Raw genomic sequence first — 21,777 nt, forward strand, 5'->3', positions numbered from 1 at the left:
AGTATTTGTTGAATCAATGAATGAAGTTTAAAACTAGGTGAGCTTGCTCTCTGTCCTTACTCTACACTGGCTGGCACGCAGAATCTGTTATTCACAGGCCTTTTGTTCATGTTCCCTCTGCCTGGAACACTCCCTCTTCACTTGATTAACTTCTACTCACCCTTCTGATCTTAGCACAGGGATCACTCAAACAGGTAAACCCCTGACTTTCCCCTTCATAGTATTTATCAAGATTGATGCAATTTTACTTTTATTTATATAATTGATTAATATTTGACTGTAAACTTCACAAGGAATGGGGTGGGGGGACCAGGTCTGTTATACTTACCATTGTATTTTCAGGGACTAAGGGTAGGCCTTCAATACAAACTTACTGAATGAATGAATGCTTCCATTCACTCTCTTTCCATTTTTAAAAGACCTCTCTTTCTAGAAAGTGAGGTCCAACATCTCAAGCTGGGCCAGAGCTCAATTCCAGGCTTGCACGCGTGCTGCACCACAAATCATTCCAGTGTTTCTGGACTGAGCTCAAGTGCTCTGACTTTCTCCTACCGAAGTGAATTTGTCAGTCTCAAATTGTCTCATTATCATTTATCAGGGCTTTATTATGCAGCTAGACCCTCCAGCCAGAGGTCCAAAAAAGCCAGGATTTCGTCTGGGCTGGTAGTATAGCGTAGGATTTGCCGCTTACTCCTCCCACACACCATCAAACACACACATATATGTTCCATTTCTATTTAGTGTTCATCACACTGAGTTGTAATTGTTAATTTTCAGACATTGAGGCAGGATTATATCTTGACCACAGAGGCTACTGAGATACCTAGCATGCAGCTGATGCTTACAGAGATTTCTTGGAGGAATGCAATGTTTTCCAACTCCTACGAGAGGGCACTACCTCTGGCTTTTAAAAAAAAGCTGAGCCAATAAATCTCTTTTTGTTTAATTAATTTGGCTTGGACTTTCTGTTACTTGGAACTAAAAACATTCTGACACAGCATAAATAATGGTGTTCAAGTATAGGATTTCTGATGGATTATTGTTCAAAATTATTCATTCTGTATTCACTCCCTCTCACTCATCTCCTTAAGAACAGACTGCCCTATCCCTTGTCTTTGAGCTCAGCTATGAGACTTGCTTTAGCCAGTGGGGTGGTAGCAGACATGCACAAGCAAGAGTGTGAAAAGTGCCTGCACAATTGGGCATGTGCCCTGGCACCACTGCCATTTCCGTAAGAAGAGTTCCCCTGTGTCGCTGCAGCCCCTTCAGACAGGCACTAAAATGAATAATACTAGAGAAGATCAGAGCTCAACCTGCACGCAGGAGCCAAGCCCAACTGGACCTGACCTTGAAGCACAGCCATTCAGCCAAGCCTAGCCTAGATCAGGCAAACCCCAGACCTATAAGAAATGTTTATTGTGGCACCTGACTGACGTTTTGTGGTTGGTTATTGAGGCTCAATGACTGACTGATCAAGGTTAGGCCAGGGGTTTCCAAATTGGCAGTGCATCTGAGTTAGAGAACTTTCATATAAATAAGGGATACTTGAGATACCCCCAGAATGTCTGGAGTGGTGTTCAGAAATCCACATTCTTTAAAAGACTCTCCGTGGTTTTATGTCGCAAGTCCCAGACTCTTTACTGTCTGACATTTTGCGGTTACCAATATTAAAGCATGTGATGGGGGTGATATGAGATGACCAGTAAAATCTTTTTTCCTCTCTGAGATTGGATGATTGAGGTGGAAAAATCCTGTTTCTGAAGTAGAGTCCTTTTCAACTTGAAAACTTTTCAGAAATCTGTCTTGAATTTGTCTTACCTAATTTGGAGAAAGATGCAGATGTGAATAATTTGTGATTTATGGCCACCGGTTTTGCTTTTTATTTAAGGGTTGTCTCCTGTTAGTATTTCTGCCTGGGCTATGGTTAGCAGTCAAATGAAAATTAAAGGTAGAATAGTGGGGCTGGGATAGCCAAGACACAGGGCAAGAAAAAAGCACAGGAGAGGTCAAGGTGACCAGAGAAGTTACTGAAGGAGTGGTCTGAGAGGGAGCCCTCAGCTGTGGCTTAGCAGTCAGGAACCTGGGATCACACCTGATTCAGAAGCCAGAAGTTGAATTTTGGTTGCAACAACTGCCATGCCACTGCTAACAGTTTCGAGATTTGAGGCGTATCTTAACAACATGTTAAAAATGTGAATTTATGTAAAAAGCATCATGAAAGTATAATGTAAAAAGAAATACATTTTGAAAATATAATAAAAATTTTCACTGAAAAAAATTCAGACAATACAGAAAAATATAAAGAAGTACCTATTACTCATAAGCCCACCTTTTAGAGATAATCAGTGTTAATATATTGCCATGTATTCTTCTTGACTTTTTTCCGATGGATGTGTACACACATGAGTATTTGAGAAAAATAGGATTTTCTTAAACCTACTCGTTAGTATCCTGCTTTTCTCCATGTCCATAAACACTAACCCAGTCATCGTTAAAGCTGCATAACACTCCATTGTACAAAGAGGGCACTATACTTTACTTCTCATGGACATTTAAATTATATTTACTATTATTAAAAGGTTGTGTTGAACATCCATATATACATTTTTGTGTGCTTACCCAATTATTTCTTTAGGTTAAATTCCAATATGTGGAATTGCTAGATTAAAGGGTCAACATATTTTTAAAGGTTTTTGATACATGGTTGAATTACCCTCCCAAAAAGTACAAATTAGTAGTGCTAGGTTTTGTCAATTCTTCTATTGTTAATCATCTATAGAAAAAAAACGTATGGTTTTAATCTGCTTTTTATTACTAGTAGGTCTAAATAGCTTTTTATACGTTGTCTGTATTTTATGTGATAAGACAAGTCAGCTTCCCATTTTTTCAGTTACGTCAATGTTTTCTTCTTAATTTATATTCCTTCTTTATATTAAGTATACTGTCTCTTATTTACATTGAAAATATTTTCCCTAATGTGGCTTTGTTGGTGGTGGCTCTTCACAGGTTAAAAAAATTTTGAGTTAAATTTATCAGTTTTTCAATGAGATTTAAAAATTCCTTCTGAGGTAAGAGGCAGCATAATAGAATGAAAAAGTGAAAGGACTTTTAAACAATCCTGTCCATAATCTTACTGCCATGGCTGGGTCTCACTTATCAGGATGGGACAGGAAGAGAACTGGACTGGGGGTCAGATCATTTTATCTCTCTGGGTCCCAACTTCCTCATCTGTAGAATTGGGATGAGAATGAAAACTCCCTTGTAGGTCTGTAAAAAGAATGGGAAAGAATGCAGGTACAGAAACAGCTTTATCCAGGTCTTCTATATAGCAATTACTCTCTATATATTAGCTATTATTAGTGGGAGAGGGCAGCATAGAATAGTCTATACTGTTGACAGAGCTTAAATGAAATCAGAACGCTTTGGCTAGAAATAAAAGGACTTATTCAAGGGTCTCAGAATTTGCAAACTGGAAACACAACTACTAGGCAATACCCAGAGTGTTCCAAAGAAGAAAGAAAAGTTGAGGGTTCTTATAGTAAAAAGTACATCTTTGAGAATCCGTCCTGGATTGGTCTTGATGCTAATCGTCTAGACGACCAGTAGTCTAGATAATGGATGTCAGGTTATGTCACATTTTTTCCTTAGTCAGTCTTTCAGGTGATAATCAAAGGGTTTTCTGTGGGTTTGTTGTATATCCCTACCCAGGAATGGAAAGTTCAAAAGTTTAGTAAGTTCCCAGGCTGGTTAAAACAAGAATAGAATCATTTTCTCATACCTCAACCTATTTGATTTTAGTAATTTAGCAGCTTGACTATAATGACTCTCATTTATGTCTTCCCTTTATTCCTTACTTTAAGACAGTATTTTAGATTCAGTTGGTATATGTGGAAATGGGGTAGGAGTGAAGATACTAGAAATTTAACCATTTACCCCCATCTCTAAGAACTACACAGCTGGAGTCAGAACATGGGTTCCAATTCTGGTCCTGCCCATTACTTGGTATGTGACCTTGGACAAGTCACCTTCACCTCTCCGTGGCTCAGTTTCTTCACCTAGAAAATAGACCACCTGCTCTTCTTTCCCAGCCGGGCTGCTGGGCGAAGGAAATGCTCCAGAAATGCTTACAAAGGACGGCAAAAATGTCTGTTAGGGTAATGCCTACGGAGCATCCTCCGCGCCGGCCAGCCCACGGAGGCCGCACTAAGGGGCGACCGAGATCCCCGCCCTCCTCACTCCCGCCCCGCCGCAGGAACAATAGCTCCCCTGGAGGCGGCGCCGGCCACGGGCGGGGGCGGAGCTGCCGGCGTGGGCGCCGGGGGTGTGCGCGGGGCGGGGTCGCAGCCACCCCTCCCGCCGGCGGCTCTGTCACGCGCCCCTCACCGGGCGGGCCGGGGTCTTTGTGACGCGGTGGCGACGGCCGTGGACACAAAGGGAAGGCAAGGAGGCTAGTGAGGGGCTGGGCCCTTCCCTGCCCCGCGACCCCCGCCCGCCGCGCGCGCGCCCGTCCGCTCGCTCCCCCAGCCTTGGTCTCCCCTACGTGGGCTCGCACCCTCGCGCGCACCCTCGCGCGTCCGCGACCCTCCACGCGCTTGGACCCTCCGACTCCGTCCCAAGCGCGGCGGGCCGAGGCCTGGCGGGCGCTGCTGGTGGGACGGGGATGCAGAGGGTCTGCTCACGGGCGCAGCGGCGCGTCTTCTAGGAGGCGCCGAGGCAGCGGCGGGGCTCCCGGCGCGCGGCTGGATGCCCCGGGCCTGTGGCTCCCTGCGCTTCCCGCCGTCCAGGGGAGCCAGTCATGGGCGCCGCGGCCGCTGAGGCGCTCCGGCTGCCGGCCGCGCCCCCGCTCGCCTTCTGCTGCTACACGTCGGTGCTTCTGCTCTTCACCTTCTCTCTGCCCGGGAGCCGCGCGTCCAACCAGCCCGCGGGTGGCGGTAGCGGCGGCGGCGGGGAGTGTCCCGGCGGCAAAGGCAAGAGCATCAACTGCTCAGGTAGGACCGGCCGGAGCCTGTCCCTGTGGCCCCTCCCTCCGCCGCCTCCCCTTTCCTCCTGGTTCCCGGGGCCAGGCTGGGAAAGGCCCCGGCCCTGGGGTCCCGGGGAACGGGGCCCAAGGGCGGAGGGCAGGGCGAGAGCGTGCGGTGCGGGCTTGAGGACCAGCATTGGGGATGGGGAGTGGCCGTGCGTGCGTCCTTGTGTGTCCAGTGGCTGGGCGAGGGTGGCCCGGCGTGTTGGGAGGTGGTGAGGCCGGGACCCATCGAGGCGTAGACAGCCTGCTAAGGCTCCCTGTGTGATCGTGGGTGTGCACTAGGGAGCGCGTGTTTGTGTTGTGAAGACTCAGGGGAGGGGGGCGGCCCCAGGCAGGGGTTTCTGTGTGTGTGTGCGTGTGTGTGAGATGGTGAGGGACGGGTGGGGGGGCAGGGTGAGTGCCAGGGGAGTGACCATGTGCTGGCGAGGTTCCTCCTTAGGGAACTGGAGTCTTGAAGGGGTCGTGTGAGTAAAGGGAACCGGAGGCCCAGAGGACGCGGATTGGCGATGTAGAGTGTGTGTGTGTGTGTGTGTGTGTGTGTGTGTGTGTGTGTGTACGTACGTGTATATATGTCCTTTGGGTGTAGAGGGGGGCGCGCTAAGGGCTTGGAGTGACCCTGGATCTGTGGATATGAGCAAGGAGTAGTTCTGGGGCCCAGGAAATGACCCTAGGTTTTTGTGTGGTGTGCCTGGGTGAAGCCTGGGGCTCAGGGCTATGCCCTGGGATATGCATTGTGGAGGAATGACGGGTCCTGGAGCGAGCCCCGTTTGTGTGGATTCAGAGGGAGAGAGCTAGGGAGTCATCCTCTGTAGGGTATGGGTAATAGAAAAGAGCTAATTAGGTCCAGAGTGCCTCTGTGTAGCAAGGTGTGACCCTGGGTTATTAAGGTGTTGTGGAAATAGGGGACCGGTTCCGAGGGAATGATCCTGTACGGGGGTTTGTATGTTTTGCGGGAGGGCCTGGAAATTGGCAGCCAAGGGAGCAAGGGAGTGACCTCTCCCCTCAGTCTAAGGCCGCCTGTCCCCCCCCCCCGCCCCCCCCCCACAGCTGTTGGAAACAAAGAGCTTGCTGGGGCTTTAATGGATGAGACTGGGGAGGAGGGTATTCGGGCAGCAAAGTTCCCTCTTCCTTTCAAAACGGGTCCCAGAGGAGCCCTGGGGCTAGGAGAGGCATCCAGGTCTCATTTAGGGGTGGATGGGTCCTCCTGGAGCTCGCTTAGCAGATGCTGGTGATCATGAGCCACAGCCTTGATAACTTTCCCTTTTATCAATTCTCAGTTCTCCATTTGTCTTCTTTTAGGGGGTGGGAGAAGAGGCATTGGGTGGGGAGGGGGAGAGGAGGAAGAGTGGGAGGGACAAGGGATGGATGGACATTAGACCACAGGGGACCCACTAGCCTGCCTGCCAGACAACCTTTGTACCTTTGGGCTATTGAAGGGGCATTGTTTCTGGGGGAGTGGAGGGAGCATGAGGGCCTCGACACAGAGTCTTATGTTACCCTAAATGAAGAAAACCTTTGGCCTGCTGTTTAGGTTAGAAGGTAGAAAAATCTTAATAATTTTCATAATAGTAGGTTTTATGATGGGTGAGGGATTGTGAGCACAGGAAACAATGGCATGTCCCTTAAAAGCTTTTCCATCCCTGCAGTAACTTTTGCTTTATTTTTCTAATGTTAAATGGGATATGGGATAAAGCTTTATAAGTAATTACACATTAATGGTTGAGAATAAAAACCATTTGTATTTTAGAGTGCCTTTTGGTAACATACTGGTTATCAAACTCAAGTGGTCACACCATGTCGGAATATTTCACTGGCTAATGTGCTGTGGTCATTCTTGCTAAGCTGATTTTTCCTTAGCAATATACAGTGTTGATATATATTTTTGTGTATGTTTTCTAACTCTTCAGTGCATAGTACAAATTTTAAGAAAGGACCTAGAGGTGTGGGAAAAGGGAACTGATTTGGGGATCATGGCCCTTGCTAAGCAGCGATGTTATTTGGAAGAAGTTACTTAATTTTTTTAGTTTCCTCATCTACGTAGTAAAAGGAGGACTTGGATTTAATAATATCTGAACCTTCTTTCAAGGATATATTGATACAAATGTCCATAAATTAGGCTCGTCAGATAAAATATTTTCTAACCCTAAGATACACTTGAATAACTGAATATAAAGCTAGAGTTTTAACTAACTGACATTTGTAGATTTTTTGGTTATAACTGTTTTTAGGATGAAGATCTGGGAATGATTCATATGGAAAAAAATATTTTTAAATTAATTAATTAGAGAACTACAGTAATCAGGTCTGGACATATGCATCTTATTAACACAACTTGAGACTGTATATAGATTTTTTTGTAGCTTTTATTACTCAGGTATTTCCCACATAAACTACAGTTTAGTCGTATATATGCATTTGAGTTTTAAAATCTAAATGCTGGCCTTGACTTACTGTTGATTTTCAGTTTTGGTTTTGGACCCTCATTTCAGGGGACTCTGTCCTTTATGAGTATGTCAGGCTGTGTGTGTTGGGTCACGCCAAATTTGTGGCCCTTGCAAATGTGAAGAGCAGGTCTGTGGCTTTATTAAATTAATGGAAGTTGTCTAGACCATGGAAAAGGATGGAATTCTGTGATATTTTATTGGAGACTTCCTTCCAAATGGTTCAAACAGCTATGCATCCTCCTAGTAGAGTTTAACAGATTTTCAAGCTTCTGCTATTCAACATTTTCTCATTTTTTTCACTAGGCTGTCATTAAAAGATTCTGACAAATTGTCTTATTAGAATCAGTTACCTATATGTCTGTATTATCCTTCCTTTTTCCACTTTAGTAATCCTATCACGAAGCAAATCTTGTATAGTCTGCCTTAATAAAGACCCCACAGTGCCTTTTTCTTTTTATTATGTTAAAAAAAACTCATGTACCCATTCTAGAAAATTTCAGGGGCTACCCATAGACAGTTTTCTGGATTTGCAGTTCTCCTTTTTTGAAAATTGAGAATTCATTCTTTCATTGCTGGTCTTTTTGGCACCTTGTCAAGATAGCTTAGATAATCAGCAGTCAGATAATCAGCAGTCAGATCTAAAAATCTTTTCAGTATCATGGAGTATGATTTATTTGGATCAGAAAGCAAATTCTTTTTGAGCTAGCTCTGTGTCCCGTCACTGTCCACTCTCCATGCCACTTGCCTTAAATGTTAACTTCCTTTTATCAGAGTTCTACCCTTCCCAGTTTGAAGTTCATGCTCCTTGAAGATAACCAGAGCAAAGAAACTACATGGGTCTGCATTTGTCCCTGTCATCTCTTGATATTACAGCATCTTCCCTAAGCAGCGGGCCCTTTGTTTAACTCTTGTTCTAAAAAAGCTTGTTTTTCCCCTTCTTGCCTCCGCTCTCCAGTTATTCTGGACTTTATACGTATTGCTTTGATTTTATGTCTTTTTATTTGTATTTATTCTTTTGAAAATCTAACTTATTAGAAAGTTCCCTCTTCATCTAAAGAGAAAAGAGTTTGGAAATACATGATTCATGTGAAGAAAGATGAACTTTGAAGAAAGGTGACCTTGGACATTGACTTTTTTTCTCATTTGTAACATGAAAATAATAATAATTGTCCCTTTTGGCTCTAGGGTGTTTGAGAAGAAGGAGGCTAAATACGTGAGATATTTCTATCTTAGGGAATGAAAGGTAGAAAAACATAGTGAGAGACCAGTAAGTTACATTTGGTGATAGACATAAGGTGGAGAATTTGAACTAGGTTTTAAAAATGTCATGGAAGTTAGAAATGTGTCCTAGATTGTGATATGGTGGTAAGGCTGGTATAAATAGATGATACGTACTTTAGATTAAGAGAAGTGCCTTGTTGGTGGCAATTCAGGACTATGGGGAATAAACAGTGAGTTTTCCCTAATTAGCATGGAATCTTGGTCAGAGCATTTCTAGATCCCTGGTTTCTAACATGTGGGCTTTTATTTAGTGAACCTTGATTGAATGAATACCTATTTTGTGTAATCTAATATACTAGATGTTAAAGGAAATACTGTATATGAGAAGCCATCCCTACCTATAAGGGCCTTGTATTTCCAACAGAGGTGGTTATAAGCCTCTTGTAAATATATACAGTGGAAATTTCTATTTAACACATCCAGGGTTTTGCCCCTCATCAATAAGCATTTATTGAACACTGACAGCCGTGAAATTTTTTAAGGTATACAAGTCAGTGGTTTTCAGCATATTCACAAAGTTCATATATTCATCACTGTCTAGTTCCAGAACATTTCATCACCCCAGAAAGAAACCCTCCATACCTATTAATAGTCATTCCATGTTCCTCTTTCTCCCCAACCTCTGACAACTACCATTCTACTTTGTCTCTATGGATTTGTCTGTTTTGGACATTACATATCAACAGAGTCATATAACATGTGGCCTTTTGTGATTGGCTTCTTTCACTCAGTATAATGTTTTCAAGGTTGATTATTTTGTAGCATGTGTCAGAACCTCATTCCTTTTTATGACCGAGTAATATTTTATTGTATGGATCTATACCATGTTTTGTTTGCCCATTCATCAGTTGACAGACATTTGGGATGTTCTCAGGTTTTGGCTGTTATGAGGGTGCTGCTATGAACATTCACGTGCAAGTTTTTGTGTGGACATATGTTTTCAATTCTCTTGGGTTTATACCTAGGCGTAGACTTGCTGGATCGCATGGTAACTCTGTTAAACATTTTGTGGAACTGCCGAACTGTTTTCCAAAGCAGCTGCACCATTTTACATTTTCACAGAAGCGTCTGAGGGCTCCAATTTCTCCACATCCTCTCCAACACTTGTGATTGTCTTTATGACTATCGTCATTCTAGTGGGTGAGTTGTGTATCAGTGTGGTTTTAATTTTCATTTCCTTAATGACTAATAACGTTGAGCACATTTTCATGTACTTATTGTCCCTATAAATGACCATATCAGTAGCTTATTTGGAGAGACATCTACTTAGATCTTTTACTGAGTGTGATTTTAACATTCTGAATTAAACATGCCCTTAGTAAACCATGCTAGCCAACTCCCCAGCACACACATGCTCGAACTGGTAGGTTAGCTCTGGTTTGCCTGTGTATCATTTGATTTCTCTGTTTACCAAGAAAGTGACTGTTGTGTTTGTTCTCAAAGTTATTGATACCCAGGGTACTTATAAATTGATAAGTATTACTCAAATTGATTAGATATAAATGCAGAGAGTTGTTTTCATGAAATGCTTTAGAAGGACTTGATAAAGGCAAGAGGCTGAAAGACCTGCCGTTCTCTGAATTAGACTGTGGTTAAGACAACTCAAATAGGTTGGAGAAACCTTGTAAATCTCTGAAAGGATTCTGCTCCTAGAAAACTTTGCAAGTATTTTTTTATGGTCTCTTCTCTACTTTAAAGGAAAGGAAAAATGGACATTGTAAATAATGGATTATGGTTGTGGCTTATCCAAGAAAGTGGCAGACACATACTCAAAGAAAAGGTCTAGGTGCTATCATCGGTTTGAAGTTAAAAAATGGTTAAAATATGTACCTATATTTCTAAATGATTTCCTGCTTTACCTGATTTTTTTGATGAATTGATCAGCGATTACTTTTGTAATGTTTGAAAAGAGAGATTCCTCTGTACCTGTTGCCCTGAGGAAGACACAGAGAAGGTGCTGAGGCAGTGAGTCATTCTGATTTGCAGGCATCAAAACAGTTTGCCTGAGTAAGTGGCACTTGAGCTGGCCTTTACTGGCAGAATGGAATGTGAGCTTGGAACACCAGGCGCACTTGCCTGAGGCCTTTGCTGTTGATGCTCCTTTTGCTGGGAACTTTCCTGTCCCGTTATTTACCCCTTAGCTCTGTCAGGTTTTTAATGTCACTTTCAAAATGGTGCCTTAAAATTGCAGCCCTTTCCATCTTCTGTCCCCTCTGCCCCTCTCCCCCCTTCATCTCCATTTATGCTTTTTTACTGCTCCGAAGCACCTTATCTTGTGTGATGTGTTACTTATTATGTCTCCTCTACGTAGCAGCATGAGGGCCAGGCTTTTTGTTTTGTTCACTGCTGTGTCCACTGCCTAGAACAGGGTCTAGCACCACATTAGATGCCCCTTACATGTTTAATGTAGTGTGTGGAATGAATGAATGACTGAAGGAACACAGAAACCGAGGAGAGATGGGAAGGGTATTCTAGGCTGAGGGAATGGCGTTAGAACAGGCACAGAGAGGGGGCACTGAAGGGAATATTTTGGGATACTGGGGTATGAGCTCTTCCCATTGCCGGTCCCCACTCAGCTAGCCTTTCATTGATCTTTTTCTCCCTTGGCTTCCGGATCTCCTGCTGTTGGAGGTGGAGGGGAATGTGATGCTCTTAATTTGGGATAGAGAGCCGGTTGGGAAAAGAGTCAAATGGGTGTCCATTTCTTCTCTCATTCCTCTTACTCACAATCACCAAATTGGATGCAAATCCTTCCTTCTGTAGTACCTGGTCCTGCCTGTGCTCCTTGCAACAACATCCCCTGTGCTGTTCTTTTCAACCCTTTCCTTAAATCCACTCCCTACCTCTCTGTGTTTGAAAGCTACCCTGCTATCTCTGATTATACCATTTTCTTTGAACTACTCTCTGATGATGTTTTTTATCATATCTATTTTTCCTTTATTCATTGTATATCTTAGTTTTAGTACTTCCCCTTTTTCAACTTTCCTTTTTTTCTCTTTCTAAATTCCTTAAGTGAAAACAGATTATATTTATGTTTCCTTTTCAGTACAGATTTCTGATAAAACTTCTCTTAGTATTGTTATGAAACATGTATTTAGATATGTTTACAGATAGTTTTGTGATTTTGTATTATGGTCTACGATTGCTGTTGTGGAATGTTTAGCTTTTTGTATTAATACTAAGTGTGTCTCTGGGTCCTAGTATGAGAACAAATTAGGTGAGAGATCCTTGTACCCCAGGAAAAAAAGTCTTATTTCCTTGGCTTCTAAGTCCCCTAACTATATAACTGTTAATTTTACTTAAAACTTTTATTTTGAATTAATTTCAAACTTAGAGGAAAATTGTGATAGTATACCCAGATTTCCCAGTTGTTAAGATTTTACATTTGCCTTATAGTATCTGTCTGTCTGTCTGTCTGTCTGTCTATCTATCTTCTAAACCTTTTTTCTCACCGAACCTGATTCTGTCGAGTTGGCCCCTACCAAAGGGGGGAATGGTTTAATTTATACTTAATGTCAGTTCTATACCTTTGTTTTGTCATCCCCAGTTACAATGATACAGGTTTATCTTTCACAGTTTTTCAGTTTATCTTGTAGTTTTGTTATTCTATTTGGAACAGAAACATTGAATTTTGTTTCATTGTTTGTTGTATTTTTTATTTTTGTGTAGTGTAGATTTAAAGTATCTCCTGAAGTCATAATGATACCCATCCTTTTCTGGATTTGTGTTTGTCTTTTAGTTTTTAAGTGTTAGGCTTTGTTTCCCAGCACTGATACAGACCATTCTGCTTTCATAGGCGTTTACTCATTTAATGAAGTAATTATGATATTTGTGCTACTGTCCATCATCATCATCATCATCATCATCATCATTTTTTGAAGTGTACAATCCCGTATTTTTCAGTATAGCCACGAGGTTGTGCAACCATCACCACAATCAAATTTAGAACACTTTCTTTCTCCCCAAAAGAAACTTCATATTGTTTATCAGTCACTCCCCAAACTCCACTTCCCCCAGCCCTCGGCAACCACTAATCTATCTTTTGCTGTATAGTTGCCTGTTCTGGACATTTCATATAAATGGAGTCATACAATATGTGGTCTTTTGTGATTGGCTTCTTTCACTTAGCATCATGTGTTCAAGTTTCATCCATGTTATAGCATGTATCAGAATTTCATTCCTTTTTATGTCTGAGTAATATTCCATTACATATATAATACACTCACACACACACACACACACACACTACATTTTGTTCTGTTCGTCAGCTGATGGACATTTGGGAGGTTTCTACTTTGGGGCTGTTACGAATAATGTTGCTATGAACACTCATGTACAAGTTTTTCTGTGGACATGTGATCAGTTCTCTTTGGTTTATACCTAAAAGTAGAATTGCTGGATCAGATCACATGGTAATTCTGTGTTTAACATTTTGAGGAACTGCCAAACTGTTTTCCAAAGTGGCTGCACCATTTTATATTTTCTTCAGCAATGTCTGAGGGTTTCAGTTTCTCCACATCCTAGCCATTACTTGTTATTATCTTTTTAAAATTATAACCAACCTTGTTCTTTTAAGTTCATACTGTTTATCCCTCATGATTCTGAACATACGTATGTGGTTTATTTAAATTGGATTTGAATTCTCCATTCCTTTTAAGCTGGATTGGGAGATAATGTCAGGCCATTTACTCCCTTCTTCCTTCTCCCTCTTTTTTTTTTTTTGGTAAGAAACATTGTTTTAACAGAACTATTTCCATTATTCCTACTATTAATTCCATTATTAGCTTCTCTCGTGGGAGAAATGAGGAGTTGGCCTATTTCTCTTGGAATTCTATGTTTAAATCTTAAAATTTCCTATTTGCTTTTAGTTTATTAGATGATTTTAATCCTTTGTTACTATTTGAATGTATTTCTTTTTTACAAGTGTCATGTATTTTTCATGGCTCAGTTGTTTCATTATTTTTTTTTGAACAGTCGGGTTCTAAAGTTCTTAACATATTCTTCTGCCGTCAAAAACTTTGGCAGGTATTATGCTTTCAGCCACAACTCCATTTCTCTCATTTTTGTGCAAGTATTCTGAGTGCAAGTATTCATAGTTTAAAAAAAAAAAAAGAAAGAAAAGCCACACCTTTTTTCTTAGTTATAAAAGCAGTATTTGTTTGATGTAAAAATTTGAGGAATATAGAAAAATATAAAGAAATGTGTGGTGATTGCCATTCTCCTCTGTAATACTTAATTTTATGCTGGAGTTATTTCATTTTATACCAGAAAAATTTTGAACTTTTTTCTTGATACTAGTGTTTGCTTTGGCATTTTTTGTTTTGTTTTGTTTAACCAGGAAGCACTGTTGTTCACAGGTCAGATCTCCTTTGGGGATTTTTAGGTTCAGTTTATTTCGCCTTGTCAGCTTTCATCTAATATTGTTTTGCAAGTGAATTTAAACTGCTGATATTTGTATATCATTTCTGTTGCTTAGAGCGTAATTGATATATTTAGATTCTCTGTTGTTCACAAGTCAGTTCAGTCTTTGTTTAGTGTCCTGTGTTAATTTTTCATCGTATTTTTTTCTCTTTAAAGTGGTTTGAGATATTTTTTAGGTGGTGCAGTTGTTTTTACCATTATTGTTTCCTTCTTCTAGTTCAGACCATAAGTGCTTCCTAATTACCATTTAATTAAACCTAGTTTTTTGTTTTTTGTTTTTTAATTCCTCACAATTTTTCAACAATTTGCTGGGGTTTTAGGTTGTTGTTGATTTAAAGGTTTTCATTATTGTAACCAAAGAGAAGTATCCTTTATAGTTTCCATTGTTTTTTTGTAAAGCTCTCTCTTAGTCCTGGCAATCCTAGGAGGGATTATTAAACCCATTTTTACTCTAAAGAACTGGGATTTCTCAAGAGAGATCTAGTGCTTGGCCAGGACCATAGAGTTACTTAATTAAATGATTGGCGCTCCAAGTCTGGAGCGCTTTCTAATGCACCAGTTTTGTGAAGTCCTTTAAAAGTTCTCTTTAAAAGCAATTAATATCAGGTTCTCCAGTGCCAACTCGCAGGTTGTTTTGTAGATTTTTGTTTTTGGGGTCACTTCCCTGGATTCTGGCAAGCTCCCATTCCACTTAGTATTGCAGACACTAAGGAACAGTGGTTAGAATAGAGCCAGAGGACCATATTCTTGTGTTTAGATTTATTTATTGATAGTTTTAAAATTTTGATGGAGAAAATGTGTTGAATGTACTTGCAAAATCTTAAAATACATATGTAAATATGTATATGTTGCAAAATATAAATTGGATTGCAACCCTAAATATTGTTTTATAACCTGTTTTTTTTCACTTCACAGTGGATTGTGATATTTCCATATCAGTACGTGTTTCTACTACCTACTTTAATTTTAATGACTTAATAGTATTTCATCAATAATTTATTTAATTAATTCCCAACAGATGGACACAGTTCATTTTCCACTTTGTCGTTATTAAAAATGCTGATGTTCACAATCTTGTACATACATTTTTGTGTGTTTTTCTTCTATACCTGTCATAATTTTGTAGAAGTAGGATAAAGAAAATTAAAATGTTAGTATATGCTGCCTCAGTATTTCTTGAGAGTTCCCGCCAATTTATACTCTCACAGTTGGTTTGAGTGTTAATTTTTCCACACCTTCTGCAGCACTGGTCTTAATAAAAAAAAATAATAATAATAGCCAACTTAATATAGCACTTATGTATCATGCACTATTCTGAGTGTTTTCCATATCTTTATTTAATCCTCTGTCAATATTATGAGTTATGAGATAGGTGCTGTTATTCTATCCATTTTACAGGTGAAGGAATGGAGGCACAGAGTGGTCAATACTAAGGTCACTTTGTGGATGAGAGCCCGGGTACTGATCTAGGTAGTCTGGTTCTAGGGTCTGTTCCTTAAACACCAAATTATAATGCTTGTTCATTTTTTTCAAAATCAAATCAAACATGGTTTATCAGATTTTTAAAATTATTTTTTTATTTAACGAGATATCACTCATTATATAACATAACATAAAATTTACCATTTTACCAGGTTTCCCCGAAAATAAGACCTACCCCGAAAATAAGCCCCAGTTAAGATCGTCAGCCAGATGGACTCATTTAGTACGTTATGACGATGTTCCAGAAGAAGATGACATGACTGTGTTTGAATAAGTGTAGATTGTTGTGCATGAAAAAAGAATACATCCCCTGAAAATGCCCCAATGCAAATTTTGGAGCAAAAATTAATGTAAAACCCGGTCTTATTTTCGGAGAAACACAGTAAGTATATTTCAAAGTAATTCAGTGGTTTTTAATTTATTCAGTATGTTGTGCAACCATCACCTCTATCTACTGTCTAATTACAGAATATTTTCATTATTCCCCCCTAAAATTTTCATACTATTTACAGTCAGTCCCAATCCTCCTCTGCCCCTATATCTTGGCAACCACATATTGATTTTATATCTTTATGGATTTACCTACTCTGGACATTTTATATGAGTGAATTCAGACCGTATGTGGCCTTTTGTGAGATTCTTACATGTGTAGTACGTAATTATTTTATCTGATTTTAAAAGTCTCACAAGTTCATTGTAAAACTCAAACAGTTCATAAAAAATACAGAATTAAAGAAGAAAGTTTAAATTCTACCAAGAGATAACTTTGGTTCATATTTTGATGTATATACCTTCCATTTTTTTTAACAGGCATTGAAAAATAAGTTTTGTTATACATTTTTGAAAAAAATGTGTTTTCAAAAAACTGTGTCATGTCAGGAAATGTGGAGAGTCTTCATCATTCTTTTCAATAACTGCAGTATAACAAATTTAGCTTATGGATCTGTGAGGAAACACACCGGTTTGCCAAGCTAGTCAGAAATAGGGGTAAGGGAGATAGTATCGCAGCGCAAGACCTTTGGTTAGGACTGCATTGGGCTAGAAAGACCCTGAGTACCTTTAATACCGAATTGGGGAGCTGGGTCTTTTTTTCTTTCTGATCCTGCAGTAGGTTGTCCTCCCCATCACCTTGGCTGAGGGTCCTGACGACAGGCAGTTAGAACTGAAGTAGGTGGCAGGGAATGATGGTAGGTATGGGGGTGGACGAGTGACACCATCAAAGTGGTATTTAATAAGGGTTAGCTTGGCAGTAGCATGTAGCATGTAGAATGGGATGAAAAATACTGGAGTCAGATAAGTGTGTGGCATATGTGAAATTTCTGTCGTTAAATGTATCTTAAGAGATGTTTTAGTCCTCTCTGTTGTTAGTGCTTTTTGATGTTAATGTAAACTGCTTTTGGTTTTGTATCATGAAATATTGAGTACAGTTTATTTCCCCCTCCCCCCATATCTTTTAGTGGAAGATAACTAGTGTAATATGGTTAATTTAGTAAACAAGTTGAACAGAATTTAATTTCTATTTATCTCATTTGCTGGGACTGAAGTCAACATTTATGTACTAAATCCATCATTTGATTTTATCCTGAAATGTCTTTTCAGTGATTTGTGTCATGAAAGGTGTCCCTCAGATTGGTCTGGGGAAAGCAAAGAAATGAATCTTGGCCGTATACCCACTTGTTCTAGGCACTGTTGCTTTTTAGTACATATCTAATCATTACAATATCTAGGGAAGGTGTTACTGTTCTAAAAGGTGAAGAACTAGCATGTGAACCTGGCCCTGATTGACTCCCAAGCTAATGCTCTGTCCGTTATATAGCACACTGTCTCTGGGCTTGTGTTAGAAATCACATTGAGCTCCCCCCCCCCCCATTAAATATAACCATATAGAATAGAGGAAGAAATCATCCATTGTTCAATTGGTGTAAACGCAGTCCCCGTTACCATTTTTGTTTTTTTTTCTTGGCTGAGTTTTCCTATATGTGTATTTTATACACAATCCTAGTGAATGTGTTAAGTTTTGTCTTCTACCTTTTGACTTGACATTCATCAGCATATTACCATATTGCCACATAAAATATACGCAGCGTTTTAAACAGCTGTGTAATATTCCATGTCTGTACCACACCATTTCCTGGTGTGGGATATATTACATGTTTAAATATTTTAAATATGTTTTCAGTGTATATAGAGATTGTGGAATTGTCTCATAGAGTTTTGGATGCAGAGTCAGGAACAAGCAGGGCATGTTTTGGGAGTGAAACCAACTAGCGGGGATCCTGTCAGATTGGATTGGTGTGCTTTTCTAAAAAAGGGAAGGTTTTCCCAAACACTGTTAATCTCTAGACAATGAGTATAAACTCTTTGATATTGGGTTAGTCTTAAGAACAAGGTGAAAAATTTGAACATGTCGTATGGGGAGTCAAGAAATCACCTAGAGAGGAACTAAAGATTTCCACATGTTGGTAAGTGGTGGGAGTGGAAGAGACTGCTGAGAGAGAAGAAATAAGACATGATGACGCAAGGGGATGGTGAGGGCAGAATGCTTTTATATATAGTAGGAGCCCCCTTATCTTGGTGCCTTGATTCTGGTAGCTAGTTGGTTAATCAAGAAAGTTATTTAAAGTGGGAGCCACAAAAATGATTCATAGTGCATATAGCATTTTAATGTAAAAACATATAAATTTATTAAACAGCATTTTGATGAAGGCCCAGAATTTTTCTTTGAGAATTTACTCTTTTTTGAATAAACCACATTCCTAATACATTGATTACAAACTACGGTTTTAAGCTCTTCAAAAAGGAACTGAAAGACTTGTGGTTGCAGAATTCTAGATTTTTCTTACCTAATGCAGCAGCGATTTTTTAAAAGCAACTTGCCTTTCTTAAGTCTTTTCATAGCATTCAATTTTGTTTTCATAGTAACAATTTATTTTCACTTTTATGAAATGTCGACACCACATACTTACAATAACAAATACAGTTGGCATACACAGGCTGAATTACATCTATAACTGACTCTTGAAGTGCAAGAGCAACACCCCTGGTTGGAGCTAAAATATTCAAGACTGTTCTAGAGAGTGACCTGAGGTAGAGAGTAGCCTTGAGGACTCATTGTACCATGGACATTGGTTTGTGTGTTTTACAGAGAACAGCATACTGGTTAATCTGGAGAGTTGATTAAGTTGGAGATAAGTTCTAAGGGTGCTTGTGGACATGGACTAGACAGTAGAAGGAGAAAAAGAGTGAGTAAATGAGCACTGGTCAGAGTTGGGGGATACTCAAGATTATGAGGTTGGCAGGAGAGGCCAGGAGTATCAACTGCTGTAGAAGAGTCAAGAACAGTTGGAAGAATAAGAAAAAAGCTATGGGATCTATAGAATAGAGGACATATTGACCTTGCAGAAGAGTTTTGATAGGAAGGGGGAAGAAGCCAGGCTTGCTGGGGGTTAAGGCATTATTAAAGGAGGGGCACCCACTGTGAGCCAGGACTTGACATAAACTTGGAGGCAATATAGAAGTGATCAACCAATATGCTGAATGTTTAAATAAAAAAAGTTTATTACAGCAAAAGACACATTGCTGTTAATCCCCCTCAAAATACTCCCCTTCACTTTGAACACACTTATCCCATCGTTCTTGCCACTTTCTGAAGCAGTTCTGGAAGTCCTCTTTTGTGAGTGTCTTTAGTGGTGCTGTCGTGGCTGCCTCAATGTCTGGAATCATTTTGAGTTTGGCAAAGAGTCAGAAATCTCATGGTGCCAGATTCGGTGAATAAGGTGGATGAGGACACACCGTAATGTTTTTATTTGACAAAAATTGCCATATATCAGAAGTGATATGTGACACGGAGAGTTGTCATGATGGAGGATGATTTACGGCACACTTTAAAACGCAACTTCTCTCAGTGTTAGCTCACACCTGACTGACTGTACCAAACAAGTTGAAACTTGTCACACACTGTTGCCACGGTTTGACGTGCCACTTCCCTGCCTTTCCTGCCTTTCTGTTGGATGGCACTGGGCATCAGCATTCACTGTATTTTTTTGATCACATCTCATCGTATTTAGGTCCCTCTGTTGAAATGAAAAATGGCTGTGGTAATGGGCAGAGAGATCTTCGAGACTACTGCTTATTTGACTCATTTTCTCTTTAGTGATTATGTGAGAGAACTACCATAAATGTAAAGCCTTTGGTTCACCTTTTATAGTGGTTCTCAACGGGGAGTGATTTTGCCCCCCCACCCCAGGACATTTGGTGATGTCTGAAGACACATGGTTGTTACAGGTGGGATGGTCCTACTGGCATCTCGTGGGTAGAGGCCAGAGATGTTGCTAAACATCCTCTAGAGCACAGGTGAGCCCTCTACAACAAAGCCCTCTATCTAACCCAAAATGGCAGCAGTGCCGAGATTGAGAAGCCCTGAATCCTATGTTAACATTTTGCAAAGTTTGTTCACGGTTGGCTCTCCATAAATGTTAGCAAAGTCATAAGATCCTCAGAACTACCTTCTGTTTAATGGAAAGGTTACTTATCAATCTGGAGGGCTAATGGGTCTTATTTTGAACTGCAGCCTGAACCTAGTTAGTGCTGCCAAAAGGTGGGAATTTTGGCATTTCAGGTTCATAGTAAGTAGGGTTCCTTCCCCTAGTGTGTATTGTTTCTCAGCTTTGAAATGTTAATGAAAATTAAGACAAGTTTTACATTTAGAAAACTGTATAATGGCCAGATTTGCAACCAGAGCAAAATATTTTTTGCTTTGAGTGCTTCTTTGTGTAAAATATTTCTATTTGGAAAATTGATTTTTGAGGGCCCTCAGTAATGGCTCATCCATTTTGCTGAATTTCTATCTTGGGCTCAGGAAGGCAGGTATGTAATCATCATTATTGACAGGTAGTAGAGTACCCTCTTGATGCCTGATACTGTATAGAATACTTGAAAAGAAATAACATTCAGAAGATGATCCCAAATAGAATTTCTTCTATACTGAATTTGAGGTAAGGTAGTGGTTCTTAAATTTGTAAAGACTCAGAGCACCAGGTTCTTGAGAAATTCATTTTATCATGTGGGCTGTGATGTCGCACAAGATTGTTGCTCAGAAATACTTATCTCAATTAAATTTACATGCAATCATTATATCAGGCTTGTTATTTAATCACATTTATCAATGACCTAATAGTGGCTTAAATGATAAGGGTTTCATTTATACATTTGCTTATTATAACAGTAAGTCTGGAAGGATGAAATCCAGGGTAGGTGTGGTGATTCCATAATTTTTCTTTCTTTCCACATTTTTGCTTCTGTCTTTTAGGTCTACCATCTTTATTTTTATTTATCTTTTTATCTTTTATTTATTTATCATAATAATTTTTTATTTTTCAATTACAGTTGACATACAATATTATATTAATTTCAGGTGTACAACATAATGATTAGATATTTATAAAACTTACAAAGTGATCACCCTGACAAATCTAATATCCATTTGACGCCATAAATAGTTATTACATTATTGACTATATTCCCTATGCTTTACTTTACATCCCCATGACTATTTTGCAACTACCAGTTTTTACTTCTTAATTCCTCCCCTTTTTTCATCCATCCCCCCAAACCCCCTCCCATCTGTCAACCATCAAAATGTTCTCTGTATCTATGAGTTTGTTTCAGTTTTGTTTGTTCATTTTGTTTTTTAGATTCCACATATAAGTGAAATCATATGATATTTGTCTTTCTTTGTCTGACTTATTTCACTTAGCATAATACCCTCTAGGCCCATTCATTTGTAGCAGATGACAAGATTTCATTCTTTTTTTATGGCTAATATTCCATTGTATATATGTACCACTTCTTTATCCATTCATCAGTTGATGGGCACTTAGGTTGCTTCCATATCTTTGCTATTGTAAATAATGCTGCCATGAACATCTGGATGTATATATCTTTTCAAATTAGTGTTTTGGGTTTCTTTGGATAAGTACCTGGAAGTGGAATTGCTGGGTCCTTTTTGTCTCTTGCTATAACATGTATTTTGTCTGGTATAAATATTGCTACCCCAGCTTTTTTAAATTTCTATTTTCATGAAATATCTTTTCCCATCCCTTTACTTTCAGTCTGTGTGTGTCTTTC

The 21,777-nt window shown here is 39.8% G+C and overlaps 1 protein-coding gene across 1 annotated transcript in view; it reads left to right on the forward strand.

The window, feature by feature from the left end:
* The first annotated feature begins 4,239 nt into the window (after positions 1-4,239).
* The window catches only part of TMEFF1 (transmembrane protein with EGF like and two follistatin like domains 1), a 70,860-nt gene continuing 53,322 nt past the window's right edge, over positions 4,240-21,777 (forward strand). Inside the window, exon 1 of the mRNA XM_019729236.2 lies at positions 4,240-4,988. Within this exon, the coding sequence (XP_019584795.1) occupies positions 4,796-4,988 (193 nt within the window). The 5' untranslated portion in view covers positions 4,240-4,795. The remainder of the gene's footprint in view (positions 4,989-21,777) is intronic.

The sequence above is a fragment of the Rhinolophus sinicus genome, linkage group LG04 (genome assembly GCF_036562045.2).
Source record: "Rhinolophus sinicus isolate RSC01 linkage group LG04, ASM3656204v1, whole genome shotgun sequence".
NCBI classification, from domain to species: Eukaryota; Metazoa; Chordata; class Mammalia; order Chiroptera; family Rhinolophidae; genus Rhinolophus; species Rhinolophus sinicus.